Source organism: Ranitomeya variabilis, chromosome 1 (genome assembly GCF_051348905.1).
Source record: "Ranitomeya variabilis isolate aRanVar5 chromosome 1, aRanVar5.hap1, whole genome shotgun sequence".
NCBI classification, from domain to species: Eukaryota; Metazoa; Chordata; class Amphibia; order Anura; family Dendrobatidae; genus Ranitomeya; species Ranitomeya variabilis.
In genome coordinates this window covers 85,801,281-85,822,731 of record NC_135232.1, presented here as the reverse complement: position 1 = coordinate 85,822,731, position 21,451 = coordinate 85,801,281, and the positions used below count along the sequence as shown (strand labels likewise).

General features: G+C 42.8%; 1 protein-coding gene across 6 annotated transcripts in view; it reads left to right on the top strand.

The window, feature by feature from the left end:
• Positions 1–21,451, top strand: part of PDE4D (phosphodiesterase 4D) — a 1,072,650-nt gene that overhangs the window by 685,065 nt on the left and 366,134 nt on the right. Inside the window, exon 1 of one of the 6 annotated variants that reach the window (XM_077285839.1) lies at positions 15,524–15,638. The exons of the other annotated variants lie outside the window; for them this stretch is intronic. Coding sequence (XP_077141954.1) covers positions 15,622–15,638 — 17 coding nt within the window. The 5' untranslated portion in view covers positions 15,524–15,621. Of the gene's footprint in view, positions 1–15,523; positions 15,639–21,451 lie in introns of those variants that run through there. 6 annotated transcript variants of the gene reach the window in all.

Genomic DNA, 21,451 nt, shown 5'->3' with positions numbered 1-21,451 from the left:
CGCCTCGCACCACGCATCATCATCACACCTTTTCATTGGACGCCCCTTAGCAGGGTCACGGACCGGGTCTAGCCACCGTGACAACCCCAGGACCGAGACAGAGAGGCCCGGTACCGAGTACCCCATGGCCCGGCGTCTGGGGGCGCTCCAACTGCACATACATATACATGTACTTACACACACTGCACATACGATACTTAACAGCCTGTCTCCTCCCCAATTCTTCTAGACTCCTGCAGTTAAAGGACCGTGATGTCACCATGAGTTTTTATTTAAGCCAAAGACACGGCACTTCTGGAAGATGGTGCACAAGTAGGATCCAGTCCCATGAAGATATAGGTAAAACTTGGCACTCAGACGTGATACATGATAACAAAATTTTATTTGAGGTTTTATCCAGACATAAGGAGAGATGTTTAAGTCTAAAATTTGACCTGAATCAGTCCAGAGGAGCACTGCCTAAAAAGGCACAAAGAAGAGTTCAGCGGTGTCCACCGGAATGCTCCTGTCACACAGAGGTGGACACTGCTGATCTCTTAATTGTGCCATTTCACAGTGACCCTCTATCCAGTGGACTGATGAAGATCAAATTGGAGACCGAAACGTCTCTTCCTTATGTCTGGTTATTACAAGTAAAATTTTGTTCTCATTTACCTCATCTGACTGCCTAGTTTTACATATATCACCAAGGATTTTTAAGCAATCTTAACCTCGGAATAGAAACACTGAAGAGCCCCTAAGAGTGGGGGCCGTGGGCAATTGCCCATTATACCCCCTAAAGCCCGCCATGACTGTAACTTAGACTTATTTTTGGAGTAGGGCTTATATTTCAAGCATATTCCAAAAATCATGCTAAAGCTTGTTTTCGAAGTAGGTCCTATTTTTGGAGAAACAAGGCAGGTCTAAATTGTCAGTCAAAAAGAAGCGCACTGCCCCCCTGGCAAACATGAACACGTGAGGAAACATAAGCAGTGTGATCATTAAGAAGATTAGGCAGCCCATTTTTAAGATCTCCGTAAAAAAACAAAAAAACAAGGAAGCTAAATGTAATTATATAAAACATGTAGGGGAGTTATTCCCCCATTCCAGTGGTGACAAAGTAACCTGAAGAAAACAAGTAGGATATCTTAAGGACTAACACTCAAGGGACTAAAGGCATTCCCTAGTCCTCAAAAGTACACATAGCTTAATGGAAGCTACACCGTGGACGCGGGAGGAGTACGGGCCTGTAGGGTAACGTGAATGGGAATACAGACATGTTACAGAACAATGAAGGTTAGAGGGAGCAGGGATGTTGGGGGTCCTCTGGGGAACGCCACCCCAGTGGGATGGAAAAATTCCGTTGTGTCAGATTGGACAGCAGGATCGGCTCTGACTGCACTCGCCGTTTATCTCGCCACATATGTGCCATTTCCCACAAAGGAGTGCCAGGCTCTGGGCATGGCCACCACCCCACCCATGTGACAGCAAGAAGTATCCGACCTATGCCTGATGTGCAGGGTTATCTGCGCTCCACGTGTCACGTATGTATACGGACACTATGGAGAAGCACTATGCTAATAGCCAATTGAAGCCAGGATATTTCATTCAGAAACAGAGAGAGAAGTGTCTGGAAGTATACAATCTAGACAGCAAGCTGCGATTTTAAAAACAGTCATTAAAAAGCTAAATATATCTCAAAGTTGCTCAAGTTTCCATTATATAATCCAAATTGTCTCTTCAGAGAGGAAGAGGACTTGAACTCTCATGCCACCAATGGAAATAGCAAACCTAAGTCAATATCGACCCCTTAACGAGCCTTACCACATGACTTGGGATAAAAGCCAAACCAGAATCTAAGTTATCCTAAGTCATGCCATACCTTTTAGGATTGCTACTTCCAATAGGTGGCACTAGAACTATATCCTCTTCCTCTCTGATGAGACAATTTGCATATTTAATTCCTCAGAGGAGCATGTATGGCATAGAAGTCTCCTCACAGTGGCATGTCAAGCCTGGCTTGTCACTCTCCACAAGAAGAAACGGTTTCCCTTAGATCCCATATAATGATTATGCTTTAGCAGAATACATTTTTAATGAATGTCATCTATCAGAATAGACCATATCCAGGATATGAACATACTGAGCCACAGTTATTGAAGGTGTTTGGTTTTGGCTATTGTTGGTAAAGGTACTACCTCTGATTATTGTGTACAATCGTCACTTATTCACACAGTTGAATAAAGGCAGTAAAAAATAAACTTGTTCTAATCACATTCAGGTACATAAACAACAGGAGACATCAGGTAGGGGGCACATACTTTTTTTTTTATTGCCAGATATGTACTCTGATGTGAGGACTCTGCATTTTGACTGATTATATGATGACTTTGTGCAGAAATAGATTAATCTTCCCACATGCATACACTTTTCACCACTGAGATCAAGTAATGCTCCCCGCTGCAGTGTCCGTGCGTCACGCTGGCTTTGCAGCACAATATGATGCCGTGTAATGTCAAACTCAACAGAGCAGCCCCACAAATCCCACAGAGGTTACACGGTCATAAAGATATCATGATCCCATCAGCTCACTGGCTACGCTAGGTGAGAATTTCCTTTTTAAACTCCTATTTCAGCATTGAAAACATTCTAACAATTGTTATACCGCTGGTACCGGGTCCGGTGTTCACAGGGGGATGTCACGGTGGCAACCCGGTCCGTGGCCCTGGGCGCCCATGTAAAAGGGGAAATTGAATAAAGTTTAGGTTTGTGATGCCACCTGTGGTATTCGGTCAGTGGGGACCAACGCTGCTTTAAGGGGTCCTCTAGGGTGATGATATGACAGCTAGATGGTATAACTTCCCACAGGTGAAGCATATCCCCAGGGCTCCCGGTGTGTAGATGGAACATGGTGAATGGTGCAGTAAAGAACGAGGACACAGGTTTGCAGTCTCTTTACCTGGTTTACTGAAGACCTCAGGCAGCCACAGTCCAGGTTACCAGATCACAGGGCAGGCAGGATCTGGCCGGCTTGTAAGCGAATCCAGAGTCTCATTTACCAGGTGGAGTCAAAAGCCTTCCTCTAGCGCAGTGGTGTTGTAGTCCCTTACTGCCTCTGGCTTCAGATAAGGTCCTCACAGTTCTTTTCTGTCCCCCATATAGGATAGGACAATACCTGTATGACAGGTAACTCGAGCCTTTTTACAGGGACTCTATCACACCCCGGGCTCTATATGTTACTGTGTCTTCATATGTGTGTGGTGGACAGGTAACTTGCAGTTCAGCTGTCCTGCCTGTCTCTGCTATGTGTCTTAGAGCCCCACAAATGCCTCGGTGTTCCAGCTGCTGGTTATCTGCGCTTTGCCAGGGAGACAGTCTACTTGCTGCTGTCCTCCCCTCGTGTCCCTCTCCTGTGCTTTGCTCTCCTGCACGCTCAATGAACAATGTTCGGCTTTCTGTATGTCCCTTTCTTTAGGAGCTGTAGTACTTCAGACTACACGGCCCCTTCGTACGTTCTTCCTGCCTCAGACTGCTCCAGTCTGCTTCCTGGCACTTTCTGACTGACTTTCCCTCCAAAACCACAATTTATCAATATACAGGGGAGTCACCTAGGAATAGGATCAAAAGCTCCCCCTTGTGGCCTGGATTGTGAAGATGTTGTGTGTATTGAGGTTACCTGATAAAAGATATCCTTCATCGCTTCCAAACGTAACATCACTCTCCCCGTGACGAAAGCAATGCTACTGTGACGACCAGGACCCTGGGGCACCACACTTACAGTAGGTGGACTTGAAGTGGTTGTCCAGGATTAGAAAACGAGGTCTGCTTTTCATTCCCAAAAATATGATTTGTCTGGCTGTGTCTGATGTTGAGGTTCAGTTTCATTTAAACATGGCAAAATGGCATTTATTTCCACTAAAAGCTTCCAGTCTATATTGGTTACTATGTGGCTTCATACAGCCCGGAAGGTGAGCTGATAAAATCTTATTTTTTGCTGAAAATAGCTGACTGCTTCAGAAAATATGGGTACATTACACCCAGAGCGGCTGTACAAGACTAATGCAGGTCTCCTTATACTCTAGGTAATTTCCACACCTAATTGTATTTCCACTTTACATTAATTTGAGGCTGATTACCGGCCACAATGACCTAGAAACACTGAATTCTGTCATCTCTGAAAACATGAGACCTGTTGTGAAGCTGCTGTTTCGGAGATGCTCCATTCTGCCAAGCTTTACCGACTTATAATTCCCCCTTATAAAAATGTAAAAGATGGGTTTCATTTGAAAGTGTTTGTAAAAATGCAAGCACTTTTCCAATTTACATCTTATTAAAATTGTGCACCGTTCTTCAGATAAAGAAGAAAATTGAAATGATTGTTTATAGCTTGTTGACTTGGTAACCGACCACTACTGCCATCTAGCCGCGGCTAGTGCTTGCAAGCTGTTTTTGTAGAGAGTTTGTAATCACTGCACTGAAGCTGACTAGGATCTTTGGCGTGCCCTGATATGGGTCAGCTGTAGTCCATTTGCGCTCCTCCAATGCTGCAAAGACAAAGCTGCCTCATATAGCCGCTCCTGAGAGCGCACAGATTGGTCCAGTGGGGCAAATATGCCACTGATCCAAACCTTTGTCAACCAAGCAGCAGCGCACCACACCGCCCCCCAGCAAACAGTAAGCTGAGGAGCGGGGACACTCCTGCCAAAGAACATGGAATAATACTTTAAAGAAGATTTATCAACTCTTCTAAATTGTTTTCCTTAAGGAAAACCTATTCTGGAGCTTTACTTAAAATTCTACATTGTGATGTTCCTCGGGTGTGTTCCTACAATTCGCCAAGATCAGCCCCGATTAGATAGTGTTAGGTACATGAATGTGTAGGGACACGACTCCAGTTGGTAAAATACGGCTGTCAATTTATTCATAAATTTACTGGAGGAATAACAAAAATACAGAGTTGTTAGAAATGCACGGGAATTATTATTTTATGAAGAATTCAGGATTTACTATAGATAACAAGTCAAAGGAGCTGACCGGTCTTATCTAAGGAGGATCTGATGCTTTCCATAAATTTGCGTGTTTTTTCTTTTGTTCCTGTACTTCTCCGTTCCTTAGATATGGGCCCCTTCATTCCTGTAAGTAAATCTAGTCAAGCCAAGTGGCCATCCTCTTCAAATCTTCTCCATGAGTTTTTTCTTGAAGACCACACCCAGCTGACTGAAAAATACTACATACAGGGAAGAGGTGGCCATATCTCAGGAATGGAGAGGCACAGGAACCAAAATTACACAATGCCAGATTCAGGAGAACATGACATTTACAACAGGTAAAAGTGACAGATTTCTTTTTATGTCCCAATCATAGGATACTTTGTCCTAGCCTTGTTTTATCAAGTAGTTCCCCAAAACTATATGTGCAGCATGCACATGTAGAAAAATGAAGCTGGGGACATACACCCTGCTTCATTGCCCATGGTTGGGGAGATGGTTGTCAGCACGCAGGATTTCATTGGCAATTTCCATCGGGGCAGTCCAGCCCATCAATCACATGGCATTGAGTGTGACTACTGTCCAGAGGACTGTGACTGAAATGATAAATGACGCCACCCATATGACTGAAAGCCAGGGTTGGATGAGCAATTGAGTAATGATTAAAAATGTGTTTTCACTTGTATTATGGGACGTTAAGCTTGAGAACAACATGTTAGTGATGCACATTGCACGACCTGTAAGACATTGGGGGCAGGTTAGTAAGAATAAATGACATGACAGGTTCCTTTAATATAGACCTAGAGATAACCGACATGAGATAGGACATATTGCAATCTTTCCACTATATTGTATTGAGATTTTATTACTAAAGGAATGAGATATGAAAGGTTATTTTTTAGGTTGCGGTTAGTCTCGGGTTATCATCATCCTTCCTGGGTTCATGTATTATATTTTTACTAATAATATTATACGACTAAGGATGAATTCCTAAGAAATAGCTTATTAATAATTCAGCATTGTGTTGTATTTGCAGACTGGTGAGGATCATACGTTACCAGTGTTAAACTACAGAGGTTGTGTCTCAGGCATTTAATCAGTCTCCGTTCTCTGCCCCAATCCATCGACTTGATATTTGGATATTACGTTAGAGTTAATTTAATTCTATTTAATGTTATTCCCTGGTATCAGACCATTCCCTGTGGCGCTATCATTCATCACCAAGATAATCTAATACTGAGATCTTGTATGGCAAATCATTCTTTACTAGGAGCTCTGCTCTGCTCACGGCTAAGGGCCGACATGGCAGTGGGAAACTTATTAATGATTTTTGTGCGTGATTGAGCTCAAATGGTCACATAGTGTATGAGATCAGTCCCATCACACTACATTACTACATTATAATAATTGCAATAGTCTTCTGTCATTACCTGATGTTAGTCCTGATTATAAGCCATTAAGAAAACTATACCCAACATTATCTTACATTTCCTATAACAGAGCCGGAGAGTTTCTAGGATCCATCATATTCGAGGTAACGGTCCACATATGACAAGGATGACTTTAATTTCTATTAGAATTAAAGGACACATTTTGGTACAATTTTCCTCCAGAAACTATTGGTATGGCTTTATGGGTCGTAGAATAACAGTAAACATGATGCCAGTCCTGTAGAAACTGGATGTACCGATGCTGAGAAATCAAGCTTTAAAGTCGCATTCAAATGATCATCAGCACTGGGGGCGTGTCAAAGCACTTGGAAACCAAGACACACCCCCAGAGCTAATTAGCATGTGGCTTGAAAGCTTGATTTTGCAGCTCTGGCATATCCAATTACCACAAGACAGATATAACTTATAATGCTGGATTTATACATTTATATCTATACCACTTGTTTCAGTAGAAAAACTTTCCTGACATATTCCCTTTAAAGCCATTGTTAAATATATGATACTCTTATATAATAAGGTTTTCTCTTTTAAAGAACATTATGAAGATTTGGACATGGATCTTTGGGCAACTGATTTACATGTGCATTTTTTTCACATTTTGACAAGATCATAGTTACTGGTATAATAAGGACATCAGATGGAGATGAACAGTAAAGTGGTGTTGTTTTTACCTCCCTCTGCTTTCCACTGACGACCAAATTAGATGACCGGAGAAGTTGAGGTGACTAGGTATTCTCCAGTGATTACACTGCTCCGAATTTACTGCTGATGTCACCAATGCACTATGCCAATGACAGACTGATTAGAGTTACTATGGAGTCCACAGGAATACACCATGCCCTATTTATCCTCTGTTCGATAGAAATGGGTATTGATTTCACACATGCAGTTCTTTCTAACAAGCCATAAATTGGACATGTCTTTGACGTTGCTGAAAACTATGAACAAACACTTGTCATGTTAAAATTAAATGGTAACTCAAAAAATCAATGAAAACCATGGTGAACAAGGTAGTTGATATCACAGCACAATTAGCCAGGTCTACAGCTAGTGGCCTTACATGTCTCGTCAGATGAGCATGGTGTGTCTGAACTTGTTGAAGGCACTTGGGGAACGAGGACATGGTTCACTCAGGAGTCTTGGCAGTAACAGGACAGATGCAATGAAGCAAATAAAGAGGCAGCATGGGCTGCACAGGAGGTGGAAAAAATAAACAAGATTCTTGAAACGCAATCTGTAGACATAGGTGTATTTGTCAGTGAGTATTAAATAGGACTTGGAAGGTGATGCCATTGATCCACGCCAGGCAATTTGCAAAGTCAACATGGACCACAACATAGGGCAGTGGACCTAAGGGAATGAAGTATGGACCAGAATACATGGGACAGGTGTGTAACAGTAGGTCACAAGGGCACTTTTTAATCTGGCCTGCTCTTTTTAGGGGCCCAAGGATGCGTCCAGAAAATAGATGCTATCTTATACTACCAGAGAATCCGAACAATTTCCAAATCCGATGCCAAAAATGAAATCAGAATTAAAGGTGGTAGGGAAGGATTTCTGGGCTGAACATTTATTGGAAAGTCCATGAATTAAATCCAAAAAGTCATTTAAGAGATAAAGAAAAAAGTATTAAGGAACAAATCTGTGTTAAAACACAATTAGTTAATCCAAATCAAGTATTCTGGCATTTTCAGGAACTAAGAGATATCTGTGGTAGAGCATAGCAGCCCTGTACATCACTTAGAGGCCACCGCTGAGTACTACAAGTTATCTCCTATCCACTTTATCTCATGAATGGGAGAAAAAGTATAGTACTTGACAGGGGCCACTAAACAAAGCACAGAACTTCTCAGTTCCACACCATTCATTGATTTGTTTTGACCACCTCTGGAGTAGTTTGAGCTGATATCTGGTGTTTCTTGGTGACACCTACCGATCTTTTATCGATGACCTGTCCTACGGATCAGTCAACAGTTCCTTGGTCTTGGACAACCCCTTTAATTCTTATGGTGGTGTGACATTCTGGATACACTGAGCCCACTAGAAGATGTCCAATTCTAGAGCCTTGCACTAGGCTGTAGTGATGGTTTGCAGGTATAGTCTATCTTGGAACATCCATGAGGTTTCCAGAAGACAGAGAGATGTACTCGACTCCTTTTAGACTTGGAAAATCTCCTTAGCTTCACCACCTTCCATGAAATACCCTGAAAAGAAATGCTTCCTGGAGTTTTTTTGTGGTTAACGGGATGATCAGTTTTATTGCATATTATTATTATTATTATTATTATTATTTATTGTTATAGCGCCATTTATTCCATGGCGCTTTACAAGTGAGGAGGGGTATACATAATAAAAACAAGTACAATAATCTTGAACAATACAAGTCATAACTGGTACAGGAGGAGTGAGGACCCTGCCCGCGAGGGCTCACAATCTACAAGGGATGGGTGAGAATACAGTAGGTGAGGATAGAGCTGATCATGCAGCGGTTGGTTGATCGGTGGTTACTGCAGGTTGTAGGCTTGTCGGAAGAGGTGGGTCTTCAGATTCTTTTTGAAGGTTTCGATGGTGGGCGAGAGTCTGATGTGTTGTGGTAGAGGGTTCCAGAGTAGGGGTGATACGCGAGAGAAATCTTGTATACGATTGTGGGAAGAGGAGATAAGAGGGGAGTAGAGAAGGAGATCTTGTGAGGATCGGAGGTTGCGTGTAGGAAAGTACCGGGAGATGAGGTCACAGATGTAAGGAGGAGACAGGTTGTGGATGGCTTTGTACGTCATGGTTAGGGTTTTGTACTGGAGTCTCTGGGCAATGGGGAGCCAGTGAAGGGATTGACAGAGGGGAGAGGCCGGAGAATAGCGGGGGGACAGGTGGATTAGTCGGGCAGCAGAGTTTAGAATAGATTGGAGGGGTGCGAGAGTGTTTGAGGGGAGGCCACAGCAGGAGGTTGCAGTAGTCAAGGAGAGAGATGATGAGGGCATGGACTAGGGTTTTTACAGATTCTTGGTTGAGGAATGAACGGATTCGTGCAATATTTTTGAGTTGAAGTCGGCAGGAAGTGGAAAGGGCTTGGATATGTGGTTTGAAGGAGAGATCAGCGTCAAGGATAACCCCGAGGCAGCGAGCTTGTGGGACTGGGGAGAGTGGGCAGCCATTTACTGTAATGGATAGGTTCGTTGGGGGGGTCACGTGAGATGGGGGAAAGATGATGAATTCTGTTTTGTCCATGTTAAGTTTCAGAAATTTAGCGGAGAAGAAGGATGAAATAGTGGACAGACATTGAGGGATTCTGGTTAGTAGGGAGGTGATATCTGGTCCAGAGATGTAGATCTGTGTGTCATCAGCATAGAGGTGATACTGAAAGCCATGAGATTCTATGAGCTGTCCCAGGCCAAAGGTGTAAATGGAGAAGAGCAGGGGCCCAAGGACTGAACCTTGTGGGACTCCGACAGAGAGGGGGCGAGGTGAGGAGGTGGTGTGTGAGTGGGAGACGCTGAATGTCCGGTCTGTTAGGTATGATGAGATCCAGGATAGGGCCAAGTCTGTGATGCCAAGGGATGAGAGGGTCTGTAATAATAGGGAATGGTCCACTGTGTCAAAGGCAGCCGACAGGTCGAGGAGGAGGAGAACAGAGTAGTGTCGCTTGCTCTTGGCGGTTAAAAGGTCAGTGGTGACCTTAGTTAGGGCAGTTTCAGTGGAATGGTGTGGCCGGAAGCCAGATTGTAAGCGGTCAAAGAGGGAGCAAGAAGAGAGATGGGAGGACAGTTCAAGGTAGACGTGTTGTTCCAGTAGTTTTGAGGCATAGGGGAGAAGTGATATAGGGCGATAGCTAGATACAGAGGATGGGTCAAGAGAGGGCTTTTTGAGGATAGGTGTGATGGAGGCATGTTTAAAGCTTGAGGGGAAAACACCATTTGTTAGTGATAGGTTGAAGAGATGGGTTAGGGTTGGGATGAAGATTGTGGTGAGGTTTGGGATGAGGTGGGTTGGGAGCGGGTCAAGTGCACAGGTGGTGAGATGCGATCTTGAGAGTAGAGTGGCGAGTTGATCTTCTGTAATGGTGGAGTAGTTGGTTTTGGAGGTGGAGGGTAGGGAAGTTGGGAGGAAGGGCTCTGGGGCTTGTTGACCAAAACTGTCTCTGATGTTATCAATCTTCTGCTTGAAGAATGAGGCAAAGTCTTCAGCAGAGATAAATGAGGAGGGAGGAGGTGCTGGGGGACGGAGGAGAGAATTGAAGGTGTTGAATAACTGTTTAGGGTTGTGAGACAGGGAGGATATGAGAGATGAGAAGTAGGTTTGTTTAGCTGTGGCGAGTGCGGTCTTGAAAGTAGTGAGGGACTGTTTGAATGCGATTGAGTGGTCGTTGGAGTGGGATCTTTTCCATCTGCGCTCAGCAGCCCTGGAAGCTTGCCTCAGTTTTTTGGTTAGGCTGGTGTGCCAGGGCTGTCTGTTGATTTTGCGAGCTTTGGTATGTGTAAGTGGGGCAGCAGATTCCAAAGCTACAGCTATTGTGGTGTTATATAGAGCGGCAGCGTCATCCGCATTGTGTATGGAAATTATGTCTGTGAGAGGGAGGAGGGATTCAGAGAATGAATGTAGGTCAAGATGTTTAAGATTTCTGCGAGGGTGTGAAAGTTTGTGGGGTGGGGACTCTAGACATGGAGTGGAGAGAGATGAGAATGTGAGAAGGTTGTGGTCAGAGAGAGGAAGAGGCGAGTTAGAGAGGTTAGATAGGGAGCAGAGGCGGGTGAAGATGAGGTCCAGTGTGTGACCATCTTTGTGAGTGACTGCAGAAGACCATTGAGTGAGGCCGAAGGAGGAAGAGAGAGATAGAAGTTTAGTGGCAGCTGAGAGGGAAGTGTCAATGGGTATGTTGAAATCGCCCATGATGATAGTGGGGATGTCCGCAGAAAGGAAATGAAGTAGCCAGGTGGTGAAGTGGTCAAAGAAGGTGGTGGCTGGCCCTGGGGGGCGGTAAATGACAGCCAGTTGGAGGTTAGAGGGGGAGTAGATGCGCACAGAGTGCACCTCAAAGGAAGGGAGGGTAACAGGGTGGCAGTGGGATTGGGGTGAAGGAGCAGTTATCTGACAGGAGAAAACCAACTCCTCCACCATGCTTGCTGCTGGGGCGGGGTGTGTGAGAAAGGTGGAAGCCACCGTAAGAGAGTGCAGCAGGGGAGGCTGTGTCAGAAGGGGTGAGCCAGGTTTCGGTGATGGCGAGGAAGGAAAGTTTGGTAGTAACAAAAAGATCATGGATATAGGAAAGCTTGTTACAGACAGAGCGAGCGTTCCACAGAGCTCCTGTTAGTGGGACTGGGGAAGCGGGGGCTGGGCGAATGGGTATAAGGTTAGAGAGGTTACGGAAGTTTGTGATGGAGCGTGGATGGGAGGTAGAAATGACTGTGGGAATATGGTGAGGAGGACCAGGATTTGGAGAGATATCACCAGCAGTGAGAAGGAGCAGAGATAGTGTTAGCAGGTGGGAGCAGGAGAGAGCGTGAGGGGGCTGCCTGTGCTTTGAGACAGAGGATTGTATGTTAAGGAACAGTTCTGAGGAGGAGGTGAGATGGATGGGGAGGATTGAAGAGGAGATGAACAGTTCCTTACTTGGTGTGGGGATTGGGGGAGGTTGCAGAAAGTGAAAGATTATAGGGGTAAAAGTGACAACAAACAGAAACATTGTTTGCACTGCCTGGCCAGTTACCTTCAGGTTCAATTCAGGTTTTAATTCTAATGTAATCCACACTTTTAGGACACACTTCTAGGGATCACACTGCAGACTAAAGTCCTGCAGACTTGTGCTAGGCAATATATGGAAAACTAAGAGCGTTCAGGTGTGGAGCAGAGAGGAGTGGTCTCTGCTCATCTTGGTCAGAGAATTAAGGGTCGACCAGATGCATACAATCAAGACTAAGTAAACAAGGTCATAAATATCACAGAGTAAGTTGGGGGTTAGCTGAAAGGCATACCATCACAATGCTAGGAGCAGGGGAAAGTCTATGCGCAAAGCTGGGTGATGTATTATGTGCGCTTCATAGGAGAGCTGGATGAACATACCTGTTGGAAGAATATTATAGAGAAGGGTATCAATGTGAGGTTGGGCATAGCCCAAAAATGAGGCATGAGAATAAAAAATTTTAGACAAGAGTTTTGCATGTCAGTCAACAATCCCACCATCAGTTATATAATCTTATGATTAACTTTTTTTGTGCACAGATTATTGATAGAAAACCTTATGATGGTTGATTAGAGATTGAGGTGAATGCAGATTTTAATACAGATCCTGAACTAACACATCATATTTTCAGCTAAGAAGAAATATAGAAAAAAAACTTATGAAGGTGATGCCACCGTTGCTCACAAGTAGATATTTTTCGTGTTATTACAGTGTACAGCTCTGTAAAGCAACTTTATTTTGATACCACAAGGGCTTATACAGGGCAGGATTACTCCACACAACACAAATCTATTGACAGACTGCTCTGCTTTTATATTGCTCTCTAAACACCACACTGCCTGTTACCCAGCATGAGAAACACAATCCATCCAAACATGGGAAAGACAGAAGAAAGCAGGGAGAACTGGAGATAAGTGTCATGTATGACCTTGTCTACATCTGTAAGGAGAGTGGAGCAGGACTGCTAACCATCCAGAAATTCCTGGGCAGCCCATAAAATTAGTCCACTTTATTTTCCCCCCTTCTGTAAAAAATAAATAAAAAAATGGAAGGCGTCCATGATTTTTTTGAAGCTAGAGAAACTCAAACATATTATTCAAACTGTAATTATAACTTTATATTTCACAACTAATGTAGATAATGTCTTCATATCAGAATTATGGCCTGTAGACATGATTCACTTAAAATCGTAATTCATTTTTTATTATGGTTTTTTAATGTGTCCGCAAAAAAAAAAAGATTGACTACCCTTGATGTTTGGAGATAAACCTGTGTTCAGAATACTAGAAGTCACACAAGCAAAAAAATAAACACTAAGAGAACAGCTGTGTGACTGCATGTGATGCTAGCGTAAGCGGGATTTATATTGGCCAATTTCCGTGAACAATCTTTCATAGGAACTCTCAATTTTTGCTATAATCGGTCAGTGAAACTCTCATGCGTTTAGTGAAATGGTTTTTAAGCAGGCTTAAAAATCTATTTTCTCAGCAGCTCATAGCTCTGCCGAGAACAGTAGCAGTTTAGGTGCACACAAAAATCTATTGCTGATCGTTCTGTGTACATAGTGGTCTGCCTGTCTAAATGGGCCATTAAAGGGAACCTGTCACCTGAATTTGGCGGGTCCTTTTTTGGGTCATATTGGCGGTGTTTTCGGGTCTTTTATTACCCCCTTTTTTTCCTGCTGGCCGCACGCTGGTCGCGAAATTGACTTGACGTTGATTCGCTTTCCTCCCTAGTTAACGCGTGCGCAAAGCAATCTTGCCTTGCGCATGCGCAGTATGCTTTGCCCAACTGCGGGCAAAGCCGAAAACCATTAGTGCGCATGCACCGGCGCACTATGGCCCGGAAGTATTTCGCTGTGTTCCGGGATATAGTGCACCGGCGCATGCGCACTAATGGTTTTCGGCTTTGCCCGCAGTTGGGCAAAGCATACTGCGCGTGCACAAGGCAAGATTGCTTTGCGCACGCGTTAACTAGGGAGGAAAGCGAATCAACGTCAAGTCAATTTCGAGGCCAGCGGGAAAAAAAGGGGTTAATAAAAGACCCGAAAACACCGCCCATATGACCCAAAAAAGGACCCGCCAAATTCAGGTGATAGGTTCCCTTTAAATCGCCTCCAATCGGTAAACAGTCAACTGTTTGACTGTCGTTTAATGCCTGAACTTGGGTAGTGTGGTATGTAAATTATTTGCAATCAGTTTATGATAAATGCTTTTAAAGTAGCATTTTCTCTCCAAAGTAGTATGATCCATTTACACTGCAAAATTATTGTGACCAAGTATTACTATGAATGCTCTATTTACGATAATACTAAAGTGGAAATAGGTTGCCAATCACCTGACAAACAAACTGCTTGATCTTCAGGTGAAATACACAACAGATCATTATTAATAGCAGTGTATAGCCCCACATAAATAGGACTCGCGCTGCCATGAACAATAGCAGTCTACGCGCACAGTCCAGCGGGCATCTAAAGTGCAATCTGTCTTCAAAGAGGTTATTACGGTAAAAAATCACCTTACCGATCAGTAGTCGTTCAGTGGTGGTTTAAATGCATCCTTACATCCATAGTAAATCTTGTTGAATGAGTCCTGAGTCAGGGCCATTAGTGGGGTCACTTTGAGCTCTTTATGCCCCACTCTATAACACCCACCTAATATATTGCGCCAACATTATTTTTCTTTTTGAACCAGGACCAGTGTGAGAAAATTGAGCTACCAAACAATAATTCGGATCTGGTCAGTGGTGTTGACAGCTAAACATTGATCTAAGCAAAGCCACAACAAAGTAGAAGTCAGGAAAGTTCATTTTGGTGAAAGTTGAACTAATAGTTGCTTGCTGTGTTCATTGTGATCTTGTGTCCTAAGGCTTTATGCTTGGAGAAAGGCCAATTATGGCCGAAACGTTGCCTGCTTTATCTTCCTTTTAAGATTTTAACTAATCTGGAATAAAGATCAAGTTTTTATCGAGAACCTGCTGTCTTGGTGCCTCGGCTTCTCTGAATTTCTACATTTTATTTATGGTTAGAAACACTGCAAACTGTTTCACAGCTACTTTCATAACAAGCTTTCAGGCAATAGATAAACCCAATGGTAAAGTGTATAGATATTAAACTAGCCAAAATAGACACAAAGGAAGGGGGCCAACACAAATGCACAAAAAGCTATGTATTAAATGGTATTCGAATATGACATAAAGAATGAATAATAGCAAATAGTATAAAGAGGACTAGAAAAGAAAGACATGGACAGAAGGCAGTAGTCCTCAGGAAAAGCATCCCCTCATTTAGAGACACAGACTCCCACTCCCAATATAGTATCGAGGTACAAATACTCTGATAAAGTTGTTTGTGCCTTTATATTGCAGAAAATGCTTTGAAATTGGTTCTAACTGCGGTATGTTAATTGTTTCTTTGCTCTTTTGTTTTATAGGTAAGTGATCGGCATGGCAGTGTTCTTCTTTATAGCTGTATAAGGTAGGGTGACATGTATAACTTCTGCTGTTGGCCTTGACCTGTAATGGATAAAGAATGGGAAGATTGGGAAGGTAACGTCCTACGTTTGTTATGTGGATTGCAGTCTAATGTTATCAACATCTTTCGTACTAGCCAATTAGCAGCTGGATTACTAGTTCTTTACCATGTCCTCTGCTTCTATGTAAATACTTTAATGGCCAAAAAAAGACAAAAGTATTCTAGGATTGATACCGATTTTGCCTAACCAGATAAATGATATTTCCACGATGACCAAGCACAGAAGCTCTTTTATCAGAGTCAAGAGCACAATATTCCAGAGATGCAACAACAGGACATTTGTGCACAGGGTGGATGGGGCGATGCCTCCTAAAGATAAGCCAAGGGTATAATATGAAGGTTTTATTACAAATGGAGAGGTGATGGCTTAGACATCTGGAGTCAGGCTGGTGGAGGTGTGAACGGTGTCCATGTAGTGAGCCGTAAATCTAGGTGTACGAGTCCTTTTGTTATGTTAAAGACTTAAACATCCTTATCAGCTTAAATTCCCAGATTTTTCTCTCCTTTTCCTTCTTAAAATGATCTTTCAGTATTAAAGGGAACCTGTCAGATCCTATGTCATAATTACGGTAAGCTGCCAATGAAATGTTAATCTGAAGGTTAATAGTGATATGAAGATGAACGGCCATAGTACTGAAAATGCGGCACCGGGGAGGAAAAAAAACCATTCTTACTCACGGGTGCCACCGGCTTTTAGTCATGCAGGTGTGCCCTGAGTTATTACAGTCACCACTTGCAGCAACTGTAAGCATGCCCTGACACTGACTGACAGCTGGCCCTGCACTGATGTAGTGTCAGCTGTCAGTCAGTGCCAGGACATATTTACAGCCGCTGCTCTCAGTGCTGTGAACGGTGACTGTAATTGCTGTAGGAACGTCTGCATGACTGAAAGCTGGCAGCTCCTAGTAGTAGTAACGCTTTTTTTCTCCTTCAGTACAGCGGCCAGGCATTTTCCTAACGCTGTTAATCTGCAGATTGATCCTATATCTCCAGGTTAATGGTGTTATTGGTTCCATTTAAGACTTTTAAATCTGTTATGCTGTGTCCCAGTCCAGAGAAATGTTTTCCCACAGCTGTGTCCAGCTCATTCCTTATAGTGTGTCTGTGTAGACTCATCATCCTTTGTAGTTTTCTTTTCTTTTCATTTCCCCAATATAGTTTCCTTTAGGGCACCTTGTACACTGCATCATGTACACCACATTGGAGGATGTCCATGGGAAGACATCTTGGATTCTATAGCCCTGATATGTGTGGGGCATGTGGACTGTATTTGCTGATAATATGTGGGTACAGGTCCTGCATGGTGATGAGAAGACAATTAATGAGATTCCTTAAGATTGGTGGCTGTTTGTAGAAGAAAAGTGGTAGTTCTGAGAATATTTATTTCCATCTGTGGTCCCTGTTGAATATTGTGTGAAGATCAAGACCTATCCAATTTTCCTTAGGATGCTCATGTGGGGTTGTATGTAGTGATGAGCGAGTGTACTCGTTGCTCGGGTTTTCCCGAGTACGCTCGGGTGGTCTCCGAGTATTTGTTAGTGCTCGGAGATTTAGTTTTTGTGGCCTCAGCTGAATGATTTACGGCTGCTATACAGGCTGAATACATGTGAGGAATGCCTGTTTGTTAGGGAATTCCCACATGTATTCAGGCTGTCCAGCAGCTGTAAATCATGCAGCTGAGGCCATGAAAACTAATTCTCCGAGCACTCACAAATACTCTGAGACCACCCGAGCGTACTCGGGAAAACCCGAGCAACGAGTACACTCGCTCATCACTAGTTGTATGTGACCATCCTTGCTATGAAATGGAGCTGAGCTCAGCAGCCCCATTAGGAATGCATGGAGCAGTGGTCATGCACGTGCACTGCCACTCCATCCTAACGGAGAAGAAAGTGTCCTGCTCTGTAGATCAGTCCAGATCCTAGTAGTTGGACCACCCGCTAATCAACAAGTGTTCCCCTTTTCTGTGAATAGGTGATGGGATCATTTAAGTGACAGACCGAGGCACCAGGATCTCCTGCTCTAGTTAGCCGTGTGATGATGTCGAATAGCTCTTAAAATAACCAGATGTATGTCTTTGCTGTGAAGTCCTTTGTCTTGTATGTTCACCACTTTATACCGCCCGTATTTTCAATGTAGGAGCTTACAGGGTAACCATACTTTCCAGTAATTTTTCAGAATAAGCGGTGTGTGTACATGAGTAATAATTCTCTTTCTGTCCATGATATGACTTGCATTTTCCCCAGTTTTCCCGTTTGCATGATATATCTCTTAATTTTCCAACAGCAGCACAGACCTATCTGTCCCTCATTTGTCTGCTTGTTTTACATGACCACTGGAAAAGCCAATTTGAGATGTCCATATATCAGGATCTGAGAACGGATCCCGCCTCCAGAACTGGCTACTATCTGAAGCTGTTGAGGAGACCCATAGTTGGTCCTTACGTTGTGATCCATACTTGGTTCATGTTTGACGGACGTATGAATTTGGCCCAATGTATCCCCAGGAGGGCATCCTCCTAGTGGTATGTTTAGATGAACCTAGTTTTAGGTATGAGGTATGGAGAGCACACGGGCCCATTGTACGTTCACTTGGGTCTAGGATCTAAGACCTCGGCTAGTGTGGCCGATTCATGGACCCGACTAGTTCAAGTGCATCTGTCTGCTAGCCGGATGGGCACAAGGCGCTGCACAGGTAGCCGGTCACTGTCGCAATTTGAGGACACGTTCTACAATGGCTGACAAATATACAAATCTGTCGACAAAAGAAATAGCCCTCGTGCCGCAGCATTCCTGCTACTGTGTGATGACTCCACTCTCCGCAGAGAGTCTGCTGCCAAAATAGTATATATTACAGTTATTAATGTAAAAGGTATAACTGTCCTCATACCTAGCACATACGGCTTCCAGATAAGACCCAGCCACAGGGTAGCGGGGGCTTGGGTTGTTGCCAGGCAGACATGACCACCTGCTTATTTGTCAGCCTTGCTTTGAGCAGTATGTTATTTTCAGAGCGTTTTGTAAAGCAGAAACTGGTCTGACATCTAGTGGCCAAACTAGGCTGCTAAAAATCTGTTTCTTTCTTTTCTTTCTAGAACATATAACGTGGTCTTAAAGGGCTTGTCTATTTCCAGACAACTTCTTCTTAATAGCACCAGCCTGCAGACCAAATAAAATAACTGCATACTTTCCCCCAGGAGCGGCGCCATTACTTCAATATAATCATTGTCTCTCTCGACAATCACATGGCATTATTGTTTCACGGGACCGCTGCAGCCAATCAGTGGTAGCCTTTTTGGGCTGCAGCATTATTTTAGTGGGGTTAGCGGAATATGCAGCTGCCAGATACCTTGTGTAGCAGCTTTATGTTTGGATAATCCTATTTCCACGTGCATGATCCTTGCCCCTATTAAATCCCTCACCCTTGCAACATGATCTTTTGGATGGGAGTCAAACGGGTCTCCAGACCATACACATTAGACTGAAATCCACAATGTACAACCAGCTTTAATTTAATGTGTATGGGTCTGATAGTTTATTTTATCAAGTAACAAAAGAAAAAAAATTATTTACAATTCTATTTTCAAAAACCTTCTTCCTTTGCAGCATTTTTCCCTCACCTGCCTAAAACCTTTTGCAGAATACTGTATGTTCCCACAGATCTGCAAGTTTAATGTGCACATTGTGTCTTCGTATGGTTGTAATGAATGGTTTCTTTTCATGTGTATGTTTCTATAAATGAAAGTATTTTGTGTACATGTCCGCTCCTCCGCTGGTTATTTATTGGAATGACTTTTACTCCTCTTATTCTAACATGTAGGAGGGAATTACTGATTTCTATTATTGTGGACTTTGTCTCCACCTAGTGGTAAGATAACTGAAGTGCTATAATGGCTTTCTGCTACATATAAAGAGAAAAGAATATATGCACACAAACAAAAGGGATCACCGGATATAATTTTATTTAGAGAGCAAAGAATCAAAAATTTTAAAAAGCGTCCAAACCATTGGACTCAAGTTGATCCAAAAATATATCATACAATAATCAAAATCCTAATAGCCAAGTGATAACATATTTACAGATTGATATAATAATCAAATATCATCCACAATGATCATTCCATACAAAATCCCCATATCATCCCAAATCTTGATTCTCAAGCCTCAATAGTGTTATCTATGCATTTCTGTCATGGTAATTAAATACCCATCCATTATTAACCCCTTCATGACCTCAGCTTTTTTAAGGTTTTGTTTTCGTTTTTCGCTCCTCTCCTTCCCAGAGCCATAACTTTTTAATTTTTTCGTCAATATGGCCATGTGATGGCTTATTTTATGTGGGACAAGTTGTACTTTTGAATGACATCATTGGTTTTAGCATGTCGTGTACTAGAAAACGGGAAATAAATTCCAAGTGCGGTGAAATTGCAAAAAAGTGCAATCCCAAACTTGTTTTTTGTTTGGATTTTTTGCTAGGTTCACTAAATTCTAAAACTAACTTGCCATTTTGATTCTCCATGTCATTACGATTCCACCCGCCGCTTTTGCGGGCACATGTCATCTATACAAAACAGCTGACATGTCCCGGCTTTGATGCGGGTTCACCGCCGGAGCCCGCATCAAAGCGGGGATTCTGACCTCAGACGTACTATCCCATCCGAGGTCAGAAAGGGGTTAAGCAAACAGTCTGAATATCACAATAAGCATTTCAAAATGTATGACCAATAAAGTCACCAGATAAATACACCCCTGGCAAAAATTATGGAATCATTGGCCTTGGAGGATGTTCATTCAGTTGTTTAATTTTGTAGAAAAAAAGCAGATCACAGACATGGCACAAAACTAAAGTCATTTCAAATGGCAACTTTTTTTGTTCCCCTGTGCTTGGTTAATAAAAGTAACCATTACTGACTACAACATTTTTTGTTCTTGATTTCTTTTAGTGTTTCTTAAAGCCAGAAAGTTGCCATTTAAAATGACTTTAGTTTTGTGCCATATCTGTGATCTGCTTTTTTTCTACAAAATTTAAACAACTGAATGAACATCCTCCAAGGCCGGTGATTCCATGATTTTTGCCAGGGGTTGTATATGTTGTTTGCACAATGAAAAAAGTAAATGAATACAAGGCCCAGAGAAGAGGGATCAAAAAGACATAATGAGAACAGCCTGGGAAAAAGGCAGGGATTGAACAATGTAAATCGGTAAGTCCAAACCCATGTATATGGAGCCAACTAGAGAGGAAACAGGGACCCAAGCGTATCGACCACCACTGTGTCTTTCTTTACCTTGATTATAATTAATAACCAGCAAAGGCTATGCAGACAGCTGCGGGCTGATATTAATAGCCTATGAGGGGGCCATAGACACTGGCCTCCACCCCAGGCTAAAAACACCAGCATCATATATGTATTCCATGTGTATATATCTGATATACATGAATTTCCGGCTTGTATTCTATCTGTGTGTGTGTGTGTGTGTGTGTATATATGTATATGTATATATATATATATATATATATATATATATATATATATATATTGAAAAAAAAACAGAAATGTAGTAATTGTTGCTAATTTATTAAAAAAAGAAAAACTGAAATATTACATGGTCATAAGTAGTGATGAGCGAGTGTACTCATTGCTCGCGTTTTCCCGAGAACGCTCGGGTGACCTCCAAGTATTTATAACTGCTCTGGAGATTTGGTTTTCATCACGGCAGCTGAATGATTTACAGCTACTAGGCAGGCTGAGTACATGTGGGGGTTGCCTGGTTGCTAGGGAATCCACACATGTAATCAAGCTGGCTACTAACTGTAAATCATTCAGCTG